Raw genomic sequence first — 18,872 nt, 5'->3', positions numbered from 1 at the left:
TGGTTTCTATAAAGACTATTTTTTATAATTTTATTTTGACATAATTTCAAACTTACAGAAAAATCGCAATGGTATAAAAAACTCCCAGGACTTCCCTGGTGGACCAGTGGTTAAGAATCCGCCTTCCAATGCTAGGGAAGCAGGTTCAATCGCTGGTCAGGGAACTAAGATCCCACGTGCTGTGGGGCAACTAAGCCCGCGCTGCAACTACTGAGCTCGTGCACTCTGGAGCCCATGCACCACAACTGGAGAGCCCGTGTGCCTTAACTACTGAGCCCACGTGCTCTGGAGCCCACGTGCCACAACTAGAGAAACCCACGCACCGCAACAAAGAGCCCATGCGCTGCAACGAAAAGATCCCACATGCCACAACTAAGACCCAACACAGCCAAATAAATAATTTTTTTTAATTAAAAAAAAAAACTCCCATACACTATTTGCCCAGATTCAATAACTGTTAACATTGTGCCCTATTTCTTTATTATTCACATTCACACACTCATGTATATACTTTCTCTCTCTACACACACACACAAGCACACATTTTTCTAAGTCTTCTGAGAATAAGTTGCAAACATCATACTCTTTTACTTCTAAATATTTCAGCATATAAGAATATTTTCTTATATGATAGTAGTCACAGGACAATTATCAAAATCAGAAATATTGCTAATATTATCTAATCCACATTCCATAAGTCAAATTTTTACCAACTGTCCATACTATGTCCTTTATAACTTTTTTTCTTAATCTTTATTCAGCAATGGCATGTCTAGAAATTTATCTTATGGATATAACTATTAAGATGGACAAAGATTAATGCATAGAGATGTACTTCTACACAGCACTGTTTTAACAGAGGAAGAACTGAAAGCAATTTGAAAGCTGCTGTCCTACAAGTAAATCATAGTGCATCCATACCAAGGAAGGCCACACAACTACAAAAATAAATTAAAAGCTGTTAATGACATGAGAAAATGTTCACACTGTTACAAACAGGATACAAACTTGCTTAGGCAGTGAGATCACAATCACATAAAAATATGTAATTTTTTTAAACATTTTTTTTCCCTGATTAGAATCCCACTCCAGGACCATGCAATGCATTTAACTGTCAAAACCCGAGTCTCCATAAAGACTATTTATTTTTACAAGTTGTGACATAATGTTAGCTTAAAAAACAGGATATACTAAATGCAATGTGGATCCTGGATTGGATCCAGAAGAAGACATTAGTGGGGAAACTGGCAAAATCAGAATAAAGTCTGAAGTCAGTTAACAATAATATACCAATGCTAATCTTTTAGTTTTAAGAAATGTACCAAAGTTAAGTGAGATGTTAACATTAGAGGTAACTATCTTTGCAACTTTTCTTACAGAAAAGAAAAGTTTGAAGTTATTCCAAACCAGAATATTTTTTTAAAAGATAGTAAGATATAAAACTAAGTAAAACACACACACATATAAAGAGATGTAATGACCAAATGAAAAAAAGAGTTATGGGACAATTGGGAAAATTTGAATATGAGTGGACTAAAATGAAAAGATACTTAGCGTTTTTTGTTAATCCTGTTAGAGGAATTAATGGTATTGAAAATATCCTTATTTTTTTTTAGGGATGCACAATTACTTAACGGTGAAATGTCATGCTGTACTCTGAGATACTTAACAAAAAAAATAAATATAGCAAAATGTAACAATTATTAAATTTCAAGGACTTCCCGGGCAGTCCAGTGGGTGGGACTCCACGCTTCCACTGCAGGGGACACGGGTTCGATCCCTGGTCAGGGAACTAAGATCCCCACATGCTGCGGGGCAACTAAGCCCATGCGCTGCAACGAAAGATCCTGCATGCCACAACGAAGATCCCAAGTGCCACAACTAAGACCCAATGCAGCCAAATTAATTAATTAATTTTTAAAAACACACACACAATGCAGAATCTTAATTTTTCATAAGTCAAAGTCTTTGAATTCACTAAGATTCACTTTAATGTTATTAAGTTCATTCTTTCATACGCAAATAACCTAGAAAAGTTAGGGGGTTTTTGTCATCACCTCAGTCTATTTAAACAGAATATCTCCATCCCAAAGGAGTGAGTTTTGGTACGGTTGGGGAGCTGGAAGGGGAGAGGAAGGAGACCACTTTAGACCACTTTAGATAGCACTGGGAGAGGTAAGGTATGAAGAATACTCACAGTGCCTGTGAGCAGCCAGAGACCAAATCAGGGAACTGAGAATCTGGGGATGGGAGAAGAGAGCGTGCCAGAGTGCACAAAGGCAAACTGCTGACTTAGAACTGGAGCAGGGGCTAGCCTCGCATGGTTCCTAAGCGAAGCAAGTAAGAAAACACAGAGACTCAAGTGGAAGAAAAGCTCCATATTCCCACCTATTGTCTTCTTTTGCAGGGCTGGAATATTAGGGCCTAGGGTTAGGGAGAGACCTCAAGGCCTGAGGGACCAGCTCCCAATAGGAGGAAGGCAGGAGATATCTCCCCTCTGGCCTCTGATCTGATTCACTACCCTCACCTAACCTCTGTCCCTCAACTAGTGAGCTGGCTCAGTGATAAAATGAACAAGAAATTTGGGAATAGCCTAGAATACAAAGACAGACTAATAAATCATTCTCTAAAAACTTATTAAGTGCCAGTAACAATTGTCCTTCCAGTAACAATCCTTCCAATAACCTAGCAAAGAAGGTATCTACCCTCTTTTCATAGATGGGGAAACTGTGTTTTGAAGAAGATAGTTAAGTGACCTATGCCAGGGCATCAAGCCAGAGAATGGTGGAGCCAGAATTCACAATCATCTGATTCATGCTTTCTCCATTCTACTGTGCTGCCACCTGAGCAAACCTCTCAGTGGATCTGCCTATAATTCCTGGGCAGCAAACCCAAGATGTACACCCAGGTATTTCTTTCTGGCCAGGTATGGTTCTAAACTTGTACAGCTTAGAGACAGCACAGGTTGCAAAACTAGAAAGGTTGTCCTCATCCTCCCGCAAACACGCTCACAATAAGAAGGGCTGGAGAATTTTTCACCTGCTCAGAAAGCTTCCTCACTTCCTCCAGAATGGAGGCAACAGGCCGACTCCTCTCCCGGCCACGTGTGAAAGGAACAATGCAGTAGCTGCACATGTTGTCACAGCCTCGCATGATAGACCTGGGGAGGAAAGCACCAGAACTTAGTAACAGGAGCAGGATGGCCTGGTCCAACCCAAGGAGCAGCTCCCTTGGCATTATCCTCTGGCTCTGAATTCTCTTGGCAACAGGCTCACACTGGACCAGTTGGAGATCTAAGAAGCAATAAAGCAGACATTTTTTATCTTTAAAAACTATTATGGGGAGTTCCTTGGTGGCCTAGTGGTTAGGATTCCAGGCTTTCACTGCCGTGGCCTGGGTTCAATCCCTGGTCGGGGAAATGAGATCCCACAAGTTGCACAACACGGCCAAAAAAAAAAAAATTATTATGTGTTAATCACAGGATATAAACCAAACTGTAATTGGTGGATGCAGTGGTTACCCTAAGGGACCGCAGTGGTGAAGGAACGGGTTGCAGACGTACCACACCTGAACTCTCTACTGTTTATATTTAGATATTTTTGAACTCTTTAAATCTAGAGCAGAAAAAAATAAATATTATAAAGAGTGTATTAGGAATGGAGACCTTGGATTTAAAACACAAGGTTCTGCATCTCTCACTCATTCCTGATCCAAATGCTAAGTATCTAAGTTACATCACCCTCTTTCATTGCATCATGTATATGAAAGCCTAAATTTATCTTAAGGAAATAATGATGGATAGATGTATAGTAAAGATGTTCACTGAAGGACTGTTAAATAAATGTTAGCTATTAATTTTTATAAAGCATTCCAACTACAGAGTATTGGATAGCCATTAAAATGAGAGGTTGGCAAACTTTTTCCGTAAAAAACCAGATGGTAGATATTTGAGGTTTTGCAGACTATACAGTAGAGACTCATCCTCCTCACAACTACCCAATTCTGATATTGTAGTGGCAAAAGCAGCCACAGACAATATATAAATAAATGGGTATGGCTGTATTACAATAAAACTTTATTTACAAAAATAGGCTATAAGCCTATTTGCCAATCTGTTAGAGAAAATTTCATGATATAACAAATGTACATTATTTTAAATATGAAAAGGTTGTAAAACCAAGTACACCAAGAGCCAATTTTTATAAATAAATATACACAAAGCATACACACACAAACACAGAAGAACAGATACACACCAAACTGATAATAGTGTTTATCATTAGCTAGTAGGAGTATAGATAATCCTTACTCTCTTCTTTGTGTTTTTCTATCTTTCCACATATTCTTCAACAAACATGAACTATTTTGTCATCAGATCTTCTTTTTTTAACTTAAAAGATCAGAGGAGGGGAAAAAAAGATTCTGAAAGCCCTAGATATTTTAAGTGAAAAAAATAATAAGAGTATAGAAGGGAGGGTAGGAAAGATTCCATATTATATACATGAATGCATGTGCAAAGAATACCTCTGAAAGGATTATATAAGAAACTCCTAACATGGCTGCCTCTGAGAGGTAGCCTAGGAGACTGAGGATGACAGGTGTGAGGGAGTCTTACTATACCATCTATTGTCTTCAGTTTTTTGTACTACGTGCATTAATTTTTTTAATGTAATAAAATTAACATGTTATTTTAAAAGTAAGAAAGGAGAAGCTGACTCCCCATCTCTTGGTCAGTGACTCACACAAAAGCAGAAGTGGCACTGGGGCTCGTCTGGACTGGCACGACATCAGCATAGGTCTCATCCAGAGAGAGCAGAACATTGGCAGCTTGCTGGCCTGACTCGGCAACAGCAAGCAGCCGAGGAAGGTCCCTATAGGCATCTGGACCAGCCAAAATATCCACCATTTTCTCTCTGTTGAGGATCTCCTCCTTCAATCTCTCAGCCATGCAGCCTGGGAGGGAAAAGAAATAAGCTAAGACCTGTTCCCAAATTCATCTCGTCTCACAACTTCTTTTTAGTACACATTCTCTCCAGCTGGATCAGAGACCAGGTCACAAAAACTTCTCTAGGAGTTTAGCATCATCCTTCAAATTTGCCCAACACTTCTATACCTCTGGAACCTGCATATTCCTATATAAGAAAACCACAGGAAAACAGCTCTATAGCAATTCAATGAAATGCCTGGAAAAAAATGAAACCACCATCCAAAAACCTTTCTAGACATGAACCACTTCTTTTTTCAATTGAAAATTACTTGGTGCTACAAATAAAAACTATTTTGTGTCAGGAACTTATTTATTAAAATAAAACTTATTTATATACAACTGCACTTACATACTTTATCCCTCTTGTTGCCCATAATACTTATTAAAACCTATAAGAAATGAGTTATCCATCTACGCTGGTATCTTCCATAATCAAGAACACCACTGTTATTAGTAAAACTATACAATTTAAAAATCCATTTTATTAAACAAAAACCCTTTAAAAACACTGGTTTAAGAACTATTCTTCGCTGTACAACTGTGTATAGCAGCATCATTCACAATAGCCAAAAAGTGGAAGCAATCCGAGCATCCATAAACAGATGTGATATATACATACAATGGAATATTATTCAGCCTTAAAAAGGAAGGAAATTCTGACACAAGCTACAGCCTGGATGAACCTTGAGGGTATTATGCTAAGTGAAAAAAGCCAGTCACCAAAATGTTGTATGATTCCATTTATATGAAGTACCCAGAGCAGTAAAATTCACAGAGGCAGAGAGTAGAATGGTGGTTGCCAGGGACTGAAGTGAGGGAGGAATGGGGAGTCATTACTTAATTAGTGTGGAGTTTCAGATTGGGAAGATGAAAAAGTTCCTGAAATGGATGGAGGTGATGGCTGCACAACAATGTGAATGTACTTAATACCACTGAACTGTACATCTAAAAGGGGTCCAAATGGTAAACTTTATGTTACATATACTTTACCACAATTAAAAGAAAAAAACTATTTGGGGGATTTCTGACATTCCTAACAGATATATACCCAGGGGCTTCTATAATGAAGGAACTGGAATGGAACAAAACATTCTAGCTAATCTTTCCATCCTCCTGCATCACTTAGTACATTAATCTGTGTAATAAAGGATATGCTCCAACCTGTGTTTCGACCCATCATCAAGAAGAATTAATTTAACTATTCCACAATGGACACAGCCTATTTTAAGGTTAAGTACATTGACTAAATTCTGGGACCATGAGGGTACAGAATATTTATTTTTGAAATATGCCTCCCAGCTATCTATACCAGAGCTGTCCAATAGAACTTTCTAAGACAATGGTAATGTGCTTTACCTACGCTGTTCAAACTGGTAGCACTAGTCAAGTGTGGCTACTGAGCAGTCGATATGTGGCTAGTGAGACTGAAGAAGTGAATTTTTAATATTATTTAAGTGTAATTAAATTTAAATGACCACATGTGGCTAGTGGCTATTATACTGGTCAGTGAATAATTAGATCTTCACTTGGGCATGCTTCAGGAGTCAAGATAAAAGGTGCCTACGTGGTAAATTCAAGCTGTCCCTTCAGACTCCAAACTCTCTCCTATCCACTACTCTGTGCCACCATGAGCCCCATCAGACTAGTAAGGACAGATCACTTTCTGAGTACAGTACCTATTATTTTAAGGCACTAAGAAAAGCCCTTTCATGAGCTTTATCTCATTTAATCCTACAGCCTCTAACATTAAGTATAAGAGTTGAATGGCATGTATAAGATTGTATAAGATTTCTTCACCACTGGGAATCCAGCCTCTAAGGGAAACCCTAGCATATAAAGCTACATGGAGCCCAAGTCTCACAAAACTCACAAAATCTGCAAATTACCAGATACCTAGAATCCCAATCCTCAGAGGCACTCGGGAGCGGAGCCGTTTTGACTTCAAGGATTTGAGCTGATGTAAACGATTCCAGATGGTCTGTTCAGCCTTCTCCCTGCAGAGGTCGAAAAAGGTAGACCTGAACCTGAAAATAAACTACAAAGCAATCTAAAAGAGCAAGACAATGGGAAGAATGGGAATTCCCTGGCAGTACAGTGGTTAGGACTCCACGCTTTCACTGCAAAGACACAGGTTCAATCCCTGGTTGGGAAACTAAGATCCTGAAAGCCATGCGGTGTGGCCAAAACTATTCCTAGAATGACGCCCTCCCTGCACATCTCCAAATCCTGACAAGCCTTTAAACCAAAATCAAAAACAACCTACTCCACAAAACCCTCCCCAACTCTCTTCTGTTGGAGAGTTTGTTCTCCTGTCACTTTAACTATTCTATTCCCTGTACTCAGCAATTTCTCCTTTTTACTGTTTGATTTTTATACCTAGTGCTTTCTGCCAGATATTAGAGCTATTTGTGTATCTGTCTTAGTTTCCATATCAGACCAGACTCCTTAAAGTCAGGCTCCATGGAGGAAGGGTTCATTTCTGAATCTCCCAAAGAACCTAGTCCAATGTCTTGCAGCAAAGACCCTCAGAACAAAAATGTTGGATTAATTAATTGACAGTATAGCCAGCTGAGGAAACATAACACCAACATGCCTTGTACACAGAAACAAAGTAATAAACAGGGTATGTTCACTTCTGATGGATGCCACCCATCTCTGTTCAGAACTCTGTCCCTAACTACTGACGGTACCTAGCCCTTATGATGTGAGGTACATCATAAACATGTGCCATTGGCTGCAAGAATAACCCAAGAAAAAGTTGGGCAACTCAGCACACTCTCGGTTTCCTCATCAATAAAATGAGTTTGATAACAGCACCTACCTCATAGGGTTGTTGTGACAATTAGTTAGTGCACGTATAGTACTCAGTACAAGACCTGACACACAGTCCACGCTTAGCAAATGCTGACCATTCTATCGTTACTATCTCTACTGGTGTAAAACTGCAAATCCACTGGCTCATCTCCATAGGTAGGGCCAGCGTGGCACCGTTGGCTCTGGCATTATTATATAAGATATATTCACTCTCTAGGTAAAGAACAAATTCCCACCTGATAGAACATGTGACAAGGAGGACCACATCAGCCTGGGTGGAGAGCAAGGAAAAAAAGGAAAATTATGATCTTTGAAATTAACCTTTTAGAATCACTGCCCACAGCCCTTTTTTTTTTTCAGATTGTGGTGAAACACACATAACATAAAATTTACCATTTTAACCATTTTTAAGTGTACAGTTCAGTAGCATTATGTACATTCACACTGCTGTGCAGCTATCACCACCATCAACCTCCACAACTATTTCATCTTCCCCAACTAAAACCTGTACCCATTAAACACTAACTTCCCATTCCCCTCCTCCTCACGGCCCATTTTTAACCTAGTTCCTTGCCTGAAGGTAAGCACCACCTTAAAAGTTTCAAAAATAACTGCAACAAAAGTACACCTCGGTCCCATACTACACACTTTCCTCAAGGGAACTCACTCTCACTAGGCCATAGCCTGTTCCTGAAACTCCACCCAAGAACTGGCACACATGCAGAATCTCGCCCTGGAAACAAGGGGAAGCAGGAAATGTGTATACCTCCTGAAGGTTACTGGTCCGGAGGTAGCCACTCTTCTGTAAGATGGACCAGGCTATCTCTGTGTCATTCACATTCATCTGGCAGCCATAGGTCTCAAAGTAGACTGCAATGAGAGGGCAATTCCGTTGTAGGCAGATGAAAAGGGACCACATGTCTCAAAAGGTCTCTTCCCCAAATGCCCCAGAAACACCTGAGGCAACTGGTTAGCCGCTAAGTCCCCTGTTGCCTCAATTCTAAGGCATCATTAATTGCCAGATGTACCCCCAAATTAATGACAGCCTTTCAGAACAAAAGAAATACTACATTATATACACACACCAATTACAAGCCGTATCATTTAAAAATGGAGAAAACATGCACCTGACAATCAGGAAATATGGTTATAAAAACAATTAGAAAAGGGAGGACTAGTTGACAATAATTATCAACCTGGGGGGAAATAAATTTAAATCCATGTTAGGGCTTCCCTGGTGGCGCAGTGGTTAAGAATCCGCCTGCCAATGCAGGGGACACGGGTTCGAGCCCTGGTCCGGGAAGATCCCACATGCCGCGGAGCAACTAAGCCCGTGCGCCGCAACTACTGAGCCTGCGCTCTAGAGCCCGCAAGCCACAACTACTGAAGCCCGCGTGCCTAGAGCCCATGTTCCGCAACAAGAGGAGCCACTGAAATGAGAAGCCCATGCATAGCAACGAAGACCCAACGCAGCCAAAAATAATAAATAAATAAAACAAATAAATTTATTAAAAAAAAAAAAATCCATATGTTACGCTCCTCCTTCTTAAAATGAGGTTCTCCAGACTCTGGAGGGAGCAGCAGTGGCCAGAGGGTACATAAAGCCACAAAATAAAAATGAGGCAACTTCCTACAGTAACTTCAAACGTCTTAAATGAAAGCAAGCATGGCTAACATGACATAAAACACATTTGCACAAAGCTATAAGAACCTCAATTTCACACCATAGCAAGACCCTTCAAACTAAATTCCTATTTCAACCCCTGCGCCCACCAACGCACTCTAATCCACAAACCCAAATAAATTCTAAATGGAGTTAAAAGTTGAAGGACAATCACATGAAAACCAATAGAAAAGAGCAGTAATTTTTTTTAAAAAAGAAAGAAACAATCAGGATTTTTTTTTAAACCTTCCTTGGCTCACTTCCCTTGTCTAAAAAAAGAAAACACCAAACTTATGTCAGGGAGAGACTGAAGGGAACAACAAATTTTAAAGGACTACAAAATACCGAGCAGGAGTCACAAGGTATACAGACTCCTTGATTTACCAATTCAACTCCTAGAAATTTATTCCAGAAAAAAATTTTTAAAGAAGCAAAGCTATCTATATATGCATGTATCTGTATACATATATATGAGGCACTTATTATAGTGTTATTTATAATATAAAAATTTTTGAAACAACCTAATGTCCCAACAATTGGAAAACATCATGGTACAGCATGTGATATTTTGCAGCAATGTTTTTAAATTTAATTATGAAGACTAGTATTTGGAAGAATATTAAATGAAAATAGCACATTACAAATAATTTGCACCATATGACTGCAACCAAATCATTAAGAATTATAAAGGGAAATTTTTTTTTGAAACAGTGCAAAAGGGGAGAGGTCTGGTTGTCTCTTAATGTCTCTTCAAACTTTTTTTTTTTTTTTTTTAATTTATTTTTGGCTGTGTTGGGTCTTCATTGCTGTGTGCGGGCTTCCTCTAGTTGCGGTGAGCGGGGGCTACTCTTCGTTGCGGTGCACGGGCTTCTCATTGTCGTGGCTCCTCTTGTTGCGGAGCACGGGCTCTAGGCGCGCAGGCTTCAGTAGCTGTGGCACGCAGGCTCAGTAGTTGTGGCTCGCGGGCTCTAGAGCGCAGGCTCAGCAGTAGTGGCGCATGGGCTTAGTTGCTCCGCAGCATGTGGGATCTTCCCAGGCCAGGGCTTGAACCCGTGTCCCTTGCATTGGCAGGCGGATGCTAAACCACTGTGCCACCAGGGAAGCCCTCAAACATTTTTTTAAAGGCATTTTAACTCAGTGCATTATGTTTCTCAGAAAACCTCTGCCTAAGCATAATGATTTTCTACAGCACCAATTATGAAACCTACCTTATAACTTAGGATGATCTAAAAATCAGAATAGAGATCATAAGGGTTTCCAAAAGTAACCAAAGAGAGGACTCCCCAGGACTTCTACCCCCAAGTTGCGTGTACCCAAACTATAAGTTTCTTTATATTATTGTTACTTGGTAGAGTCTGATGATTCCATAACTTAGCAGCCTTCCCACTCTGTTAACCCTCCAAAGCCAGGTCTGTAATAAAAGACCTGTTAAGAATCAGACTATGGGACTTCCCTGGTGGCACAGTGGTTAAGAATCCGCCTGCCAACGCAGGGAACATGGGTTCGAGCTCTGGTCCGGGAAGATCCCACATGCCACGGAGCAACTAAGCCCATGCGCCACAACTACTGAAGCCTGCGTGCCCTGGAGCCCTCATGCTGCAACTACTGAGCCCACGCGCCACAACTACTGAAGCCCGCCTGCTGCAACTACTGAAGCCCGCATGCCTAGAGCCCATGCTCTGCAAAAAAGAGAAGCCGCTGCAATCAGAAGCCCGCACCCCGCAATCAAGAGTAGCCCAGAAAGCGTGACTGCAGAAATGAAGACCCAACGTAGCCAAAAAAATAAAGAAAGAAAGAATTAGACTATGGATGCTGGAAAGGAGTAAAGCAGGAAGTCCAAAGAGAAGTAAAGTAAAACCAACCTTTTCTCTGCCTTCCTAAAAGTTCATCCACTGTGAGATATGGGGGTGGGTCCTCCACATCTGGAGTAGACGGTTTCTCTTGAGGAACGGAAGCACTTCTTAAAAAATGCTGAAAAGTCGGTCCAGTGGCCAGCCTGGAGCTGAAATCCTTCCAAACTCCATCCTCCTGCCGCGTCTCTGGACTGGGACATGCAGAGCTGCGGACACCACTGTGTGCCCTGCAGGTCCTGAGCAGCAGCCAGCACACAGAGGTCAAGGGCCCCCACCTCAGACATCTCTGCGCTTGGAGGACACACTGTAAAGGATGCATGGCACTAAAACAGCCCAAAGACTGCAAGAGAATGACAGACATCACCAATATTTATTGAACACTATATACAGGGCACTGCTCTAAGCACTTCCAAGTGTATTAATACATTTAATCATCACAAAAACCCAAGAAGGTACTCTTAATAATATTGTCCCCTTAATAATATTTTACAGGTGAAAAAACTGAGGCAACTTGCCAAATATCACACAAAGAAGTGCCAGAGATGAGATGCAAATCCAGGCAGTCTGTTTCTAAAACAAAGGGGTTGTAGAGATGAAATGAGAAGCCCTGACAAAATAACAAAGTAGTATCTTGTGCCAGGAACAGTTCCAAGGGCTTTACGTGTATCAGCTCTTTAAATCTTCACAGCATCCTGAGGAACATAGGCAACAGACACTATTATTATCTCCATTCAGAGAGGAGGAAATAGACAGAGAGGCTGAGGGACTTACCTAAGCTCCCACAGCCAGTAAGCAGCAGAGTCGGGATTCAAATAAAGGTCTCTATTAAAACAAAGCCTGTGCCCCTAGCCACCTTGCTACACCGCCTCCCCACACTGTGAAACCATTTACTGAGGGCATCTTCTTTTGGGTTCCTTCAAAAGGGAAGTATCTAACATGGGGGCACCATATGCCTGATCGGTGACTACTTTTGACCTCCAAGAGTCTCAGATTACTGCTCTTCAAACTTCCCACCCAGACTCTCTCACATATGGCTGCGGGGGGAGGGATGGAAAATGGCACAACCTTTACAGAGAGCAATTTACCACCTTCCATCAAAATTACAAACACACAAACCCTAGATAACTAATAAGAACCTATTGTGTAGCACAGGGAACTCTACTCAGTACTCTGTAATGACCTATGTGGGAAAAGAATCTAAAAAAGACTGAATAGATGTATATGTATAACTGATTCACTTTGCTATACAGCAGAAACTAACACAATACTGTAAATCAACTATACTCCAATAAAAATTAATTAAAAAAAAAACACACAAAAACCCTTTGACCAAGCAGTTCCATTCCTAGGTATTTATCCTACAGATAGACTCATGTGCAAAATAACCTATGCATAAGGATATTTGATGCAGCAGTGTTTCTAATAGCAAAGAAACGGAAAAGATCTAAATGTCATCAATAGGGGACTAGTTAAATAAGTCACAGTACATCCATACAATGGAATAAGATGCAACCGTTAGAAAGTGAGGTTGAATCTATACATGACAAAAAAGCAAAGAAGCAAAGTGTTATACTAGATATAACGGGCCATCCAGAAATCTGTGTAGGAAAGAAGACATGAATATTCAGGTTCATATTTGTAAATACATACAATATCTCTAGAATGCATAAGAAACAGAGGGTGCCTCCCAGGAAGGAACCTAGGTGACTCAAAGCACAAAAGGTGGAGACTTACTTTCCACCACATATTCTTAATGGACCCCACATCTCCAGCCTGACTACCTCACTCCAGCCATACCAGACATCTTTGTACTGATCTTCACTAGCTTCTAGGCTTTTACACATGCTGTTTTCTCTGGCTGATGTATCTTCGCTCAACTGACTTGGCCAACTCCTACACTACTTTTAGGTCTCTGCTTCCTCCTGGAAGCCTTTCCTGGCCACCACCGCCAAAGTCTAGGGGTCCTCCCCTAGGTTCCCAAAGCCTCCTTCTAACTATCACAAGACTCATCACACTTTGCTGTTAATTACTGCTTATCCCTTGTAAGCCGGAGGTCTCTGAAAGCAGGGAAAAAATCTCATTCATTTCTACATTCTTAGTATCTCCCATTCTAGTAACATGGCAGGTGCTATACATGTAAAATGAGCAGATGTGGCCTGTTACTTCTCCAACCCGATCACCTGCTGTACATGCTACCAGCACTTTAGGCAGGGGCAATGCCAACCTACTTTCAAGTGACAGAGAACAGCAGACTTTTAGTGTGAACTTTAAAGTCACCCGAGGTCACCGTGTGACCTCGGGAAAGTCAAATTCCTACCTCTGAGCCACCAATTCCACAACTGTAAAGTAAGGATAAAAATAATACCCACCTCTCAGAGGTGTTGTGAGAATTAAAGATGTTAAAGCCTAACTTGGCATACAGTAATTCTTCAGTAACTGCACAATTGCAGCCCACACCTCCTTTGATGGTGGGTATAGAGCATTGTGGTTAAGACGCGAGAGACGGAGTCTGACCCAACTGCTGCCTCGCCAGATAACTTTGGGCACGTGGAAGCGTCTTAAGTTCTGGCAGCTTCCATTTCCTGTGTAAAATGGGAATAATAGTACCTATTACAGCACCTATCTCCATGTCTGTTGTGAGGATCAAATGTGACAATACGAACAAAATGCTTGCATAGCACAATGTAGGGGGTCTCGGTGGGGGTCTACATTAATTGGCAGTCGACAATAACGATGAGACAAAAGCCTCATCTTAACATAAACAATAAAGCATCCCACTTCATTGGGTGATTACAACGTGTCAAGAGTGGTGCTAAGCGCTTTCCATGGATTACCGTATTTAATCCTCACAGCAACTGTGAGGCAGGTTCTACTATCATCCTCACTTCACAGGGGACAAAGCTAAGGCTCGGGGGAAAGAAGGCTGATTTGTCCAAGGTCACAAACGAGTAGGAAGCGGGGCTGGGGTGCGAACCCCGACAGTCTGACTCCAGGGTCCGCGCTGTAACCACCGCGCCAGCCCCCGCCTTGAACACCGCGCATTCCCGGGGCACCGCCGCCCCTCCAGTCCCAGACGTGGGGCGTGGCGGAGAGCGCAGGCGACCTCCGCCGGCACTCCGTTCACCTACCGCTGCCCGAATGCCTGGCGTCCAGCCGCGGAAGCTCCTCTCAGTAGGCAAGCTCCCGGCTCAGCTGTCTGCGGCTGCGCACGCACACGCGCAACTTCCGTTCCGCCGAAATCTCCGTCCGGGGCGCTCCGTCCGGCGCGCTCCGTCCGCCGGAAGTGCGTCTTCTCTACTGTCCGGGTGGGTCCAAGCTCCTGGCTTTGAAAACCCTCCACTGGTGCGCTGAACCAAGCGGTAACCCCTAGCCGGCAGGTGGCAACTGAGCGCTTGAAATGTGGCGAGTGCGAGTTAAATGTGTTCTAAATGTAAAATACACACCGGATGTCGAAGAAAGAATGCCAGCTATCTCCTCGATAATTTTTATATTGACTACGTGCTGAGATAATATTTGGGATTTATTGGTTTAAATGAGTATATTATTTAAGTTAGTTTCATCTGTTTCTTTTTACTTTTTTCAGTGTGGCTACTGGGAAAATTTTAATTATTTACGTGGCTCGCTTTCTATTTCTATTGGACAGCGCCGCGTTATAGGTTAAAGACTTCCCAATTCACGTTTCCAGCATAGAACCCCCCTCCCAACCCCTGGAGTCACAGACACATAGTTCCACTGTCTATGGGGCACCTCCCCTTGGGTACCTATCGACCGTCTCTGACTCAATACAGAACTCATTTCTTCATACACATCCTAACCCAAAACCTGTGTCTGCCCAGTCTTGCCCATCTCAGTAAATGACCCAAGCATCCTCCCAGTTGCACTAGGAGAAACTGAGTCATTTTTTGTTTCCTCTCCCTCAATCTCCACACTCAATCTATCAGCAAAGTTTTGTCAGCTCTAACTCCAAAATGTCTCAAATCTATCCACTTCCCATTCTCCCGTTCTTCTGCTGCAACTCTAGCCCAGGCCACCATCATCTCATCAGAAAGGACAGCAATAGCCTGCTAACTGGCCTCCTTGCTTTTGCCCGTAACCTAGTTTCCTACCAACTATTTCCCACACAGAGCCTAAGAGAGTTTGTCTTCTTAACTCATATCATGGGAGTTCCCTGGCGGTCCAGTGGTTAGGACTCCGCGCTTTCACTGAGGTGGGCCCGGGTTCGATCTCCATCCTTGGCTGGGGAACTAAGATCCTGAAAGCTGTGCAGTGCAGCAGGAAGAAAACAAAACAAAACAAAACAACAACAAAAAAACACAAGACTTAACTCAGATCACATCATTCCTCTGCTGAAAACTCCCAGTGGCTTGCCATTGCCTTTGCAATAAAATCCAGATTTCCTACTGTGTCCTAGGACCTGCATTATCTGGCTACTGCTTACTTTTTACTTCTCCAACCTACTTATTTATTTCTTACTATTTACTTCTACCATGTTCTAATTAACTATATTTCAACTACACAATTTTATTTTGCTCCTTCAATATCCCAAGCACATGTTTATCTCAGAGCCTTTGTACTTTGAACATTCTCTCTCTGGAATGTTCCCCAAAATTGTTTCAAGGCTGGTGCCTTCTCATCCTTCATGTCTCAGCTTAAATATCAGCTCTCCAGAGAGGCCCTCTCTGACCACCCCATGTAAAAGGCTCCCATCACTATCACATCATTTTCTTCTCAGTATTTGTCACTATCCAAAATGATAGCATTTTTTGTTTACTTGCCATTGCCTATTTCCTAGACATTCAGCTCCCTGAGAGCAGCGACACATTCTGTCATGTTCACTGCAATGTCCCCAGGGCGTAGCACAGAGTCTGATTCATAGGAGGGCTTAATAAATACTTGTTGAATGAACAAATGACTGCTTTATGTATTAGTTTGGGTTCCCCAGAAGCAGACCTTGAACAAAGGACTTGAGTGCAGGCAGGTGATCACAGGAGACACTGATAAGGTAACTCAGGGAATGAGACAGGGGAGACAGCCAATAAGGAGTGTGTTATCAAGCCAGTTACCAAGGTGGGCATCTGGGTCTTCATTCTGTTGGGGAGCTCTAGGAAACAGTGTAAGACACAGACCTCAGAATTATTTCACCCAAAGGGAGAGGAAGCTGGGGTAGTTATATACTACCAGCCATGGTGGAAGTATACTCCTACTTGTGTTAATTCCTCAGTGCTTCTACTCTGCCTATGCAGGGAAGGCTGTGGTTTGGGAGAAAGCCCTCTATAAATAAGATGCAGTCACTGACTCCAGCACTCTGAATTACCAAGGCTCTGGGCGGCCTGACAACCCCTGCTACAACTGGCCTCTTCGACACCTCATTAGAACTCTGTGAGGTTTATTATTGGCCCGAGTTACAGGCGAGAAAACTGAAAATACAAAAAGGTAGTCAAGTGCTGAAGCTCACATAACTAGGGTATGGCAGAACTGGGATCCACCCACAGGTCAGTCTGATAACAAAGAAGTCCTATTCTTAACACTGACTGACTAATTCAAAGTCAGACTGACTGGGTTCACATTAAGGCTCCGATACTTTCCACGATAGCCATGGCCAAGTCAGTCCTTCCTGCTGACTTCCACTTTCTTTGCATATAAAGTGGCTGCTATGTAGAAAATATACTGCATTGAGGGTAGGAGGGTGGGAAGACAAATCAGTAGAGTATTGAGGAGGCTGTGGCAGTTGTCCAGAGATTGTGGAGTCCTGGGCCAGTGCGATGTCTTGGGGCAGTGAAGAAAAAACAAACCCAGATTTCAGGAGTTTGAGACATACCACAATAAATTCCACAGCGTCTCTTTACATGACTGCTGGGTGCCAATTGAGTCAAATATACAAAGGCAAACACAGCCCAAGAATTGTATTATGGCTCTTGTTTTTTACTGTGGTTCTCCAGGTAATGTAGAATGTGCTCTGATCTTTTCAGGCAATAATCAGCACCGTGAAAATACAAAATTTCAGAATTCCTGGAAAACTTTTAGACTCTAGAGACAAGTTCCTGGAAACTCTGAGATCTAAAGACTCCAGTTGGAGAAATATTCAGGTTTACTGTCAAAGTTTTTACTACAAGGGGAAGATGTTCTGTCCTAACTTGGCCATGGGGGGTGCCACCTGTGCCACACAGAGCCCCACCATGGTGGCCGAACCTCCATCCCAATAGGAGTTATGTTGAGGAGGGAAGCCTCCCACCCATGCTGCCAAGGTCAGACAACACCCATTCACCCTCCACAGTGACCCCAAGCATGGACCCTGTCCTTCCTGACACATCAATTCTCTATTTCAGGTCCTACTTATCGTTTCAACATGGCCCTTCCCTCTTTAGCCGCGGTATTGTCCTCAAAGAATCACAGGAGAGAGGGATTCTAGAGCTGGAAGGAAGCCACTTTTAGAGCTTCCAATGTGGGAGTCAGGGAGGAGCCGGGATTTCAACCCAGGTCTCTTGGCCTCTTAGAACTGTGCTCTTTCAAATCTGGATCTTCCCCTAGTAGCCCCAGAAGGAGTGTCACCTTCCCCTTTTGTGGCCAGAGCAGGAGGCAGCAAGTCAGAAGATGTCAGAGCTACCCCTTGCCAGTTCTGATTGCCCATGGGATGGGCATGAGGAATGTTCTCTGGTGCATGTTATGCTGCCCCCACCTATACATACACACACACACACACACACACACACCAGCCATTCCCAACATCCCTACTATCCTGTCCCACACACATCAGCCCATGTGAGGGCCAGGGACCATTTCCAACCTCCCAACCCATCACCCACCACATTCCAACAACAAGGGTCCTTTCAGCTGCCATATTGTGGAGTCTCAGACAGTGTTGTGTCTTGGGCAATGAAGGTGATAAAAACAACACTCCCCGCCCCGCCCAGATCTCCATGGAAGGCTCATGTTCCATCCCACCTTGGGAATCTGTCATCTGGGATGCCATTCCCCCTCCTACCTAACTCCTACTGGTTGGTGATAGTTCTAACAGTTACTGAGCAATTTCTTCTTCCCCTCCTCCTTTCCCACTGATCAGCCTCAGCCAAATGACTTGTTTTGGCCAACGGAATGAGAGTGGACAAAATGCAGAGGATGTAAATGTGCTTGTGCACTTTGCTTGTCTTTGAACTCTAGGGACTTGCCATGAGAACATGCCCTGGGAGCTGATGCCCCTTCATCCTGGGCTCCAGAAGGAAAATCATAGAGTAGGCCTGAGCCCAACCCACAGCCTGGACCAAAGCCAACCAGCCAAGCCCAGCTTCTAACAGTCAAACTGCAGTCAACATGCAGCCCCAGAAGCATGAAAATAAATGTTTGTTGCTGTGGCCACAGAGTCTGGAGTTGTTTCGGTCCACAGCATTATTGCAGCAGTAGCTGATTTTTAGCCTGCTCCTTCAGAAGGACATCAGCTTCAGGTCTCCTCCTGAGAGAAACCTGCCCTCACCCCCAGAGCAGGTCAGGTCCCCGCTGGCCTCTCTGGTATTTCCATGAGTCTACCCAATCACACATTTGATTGTGAGAGCTTCTGCTG

General features: G+C 42.8%; 1 protein-coding gene across 4 annotated transcripts in view; it reads right to left on the bottom strand.

The window, feature by feature from the left end:
* CDK5RAP1 (CDK5 regulatory subunit associated protein 1) overlaps positions 1-14,512 on the bottom strand; it is a 37,075-nt gene extending 22,563 nt beyond the window's left edge. The window contains exons 1-8 of one of the 4 annotated variants that reach the window (XM_061207852.1): positions 14,446-14,512; positions 13,687-13,899; positions 11,327-11,657; positions 8,568-8,671; positions 8,038-8,072; positions 6,881-6,981; positions 4,743-4,953; positions 3,040-3,160 (exon numbers count right to left, since the gene is read on the bottom strand). In XM_061207852.1, the coding sequence (XP_061063835.1) occupies positions 3,040-3,160; positions 4,743-4,953; positions 6,881-6,981; positions 8,038-8,072; positions 8,568-8,671; positions 11,327-11,636 (882 nt within the window). In that variant the 5' untranslated portion in view covers positions 11,637-11,657; positions 13,687-13,899; positions 14,446-14,512. Of the gene's footprint in view, positions 1-3,039; positions 3,161-4,742; positions 4,954-6,880; positions 6,982-8,037; positions 8,073-8,567; positions 8,672-11,326; positions 11,658-11,832; positions 11,848-13,686; positions 13,900-14,445 lie in introns of those variants that run through there. The other 3 variants (XM_061207853.1, XM_061207854.1, XM_061207855.1) reach the window with 3 other exon arrangements.
* Between the last annotated feature and the right edge of the window lie 4,360 nt (positions 14,513-18,872).

Source organism: Eubalaena glacialis, chromosome 13 (assembly GCF_028564815.1).
Source record: "Eubalaena glacialis isolate mEubGla1 chromosome 13, mEubGla1.1.hap2.+ XY, whole genome shotgun sequence".
Lineage (NCBI taxonomy): Eukaryota > Metazoa > Chordata > Mammalia > Artiodactyla > Balaenidae > Eubalaena > Eubalaena glacialis.
This window is presented reverse-complemented; position numbering and strand designations above follow the sequence as displayed.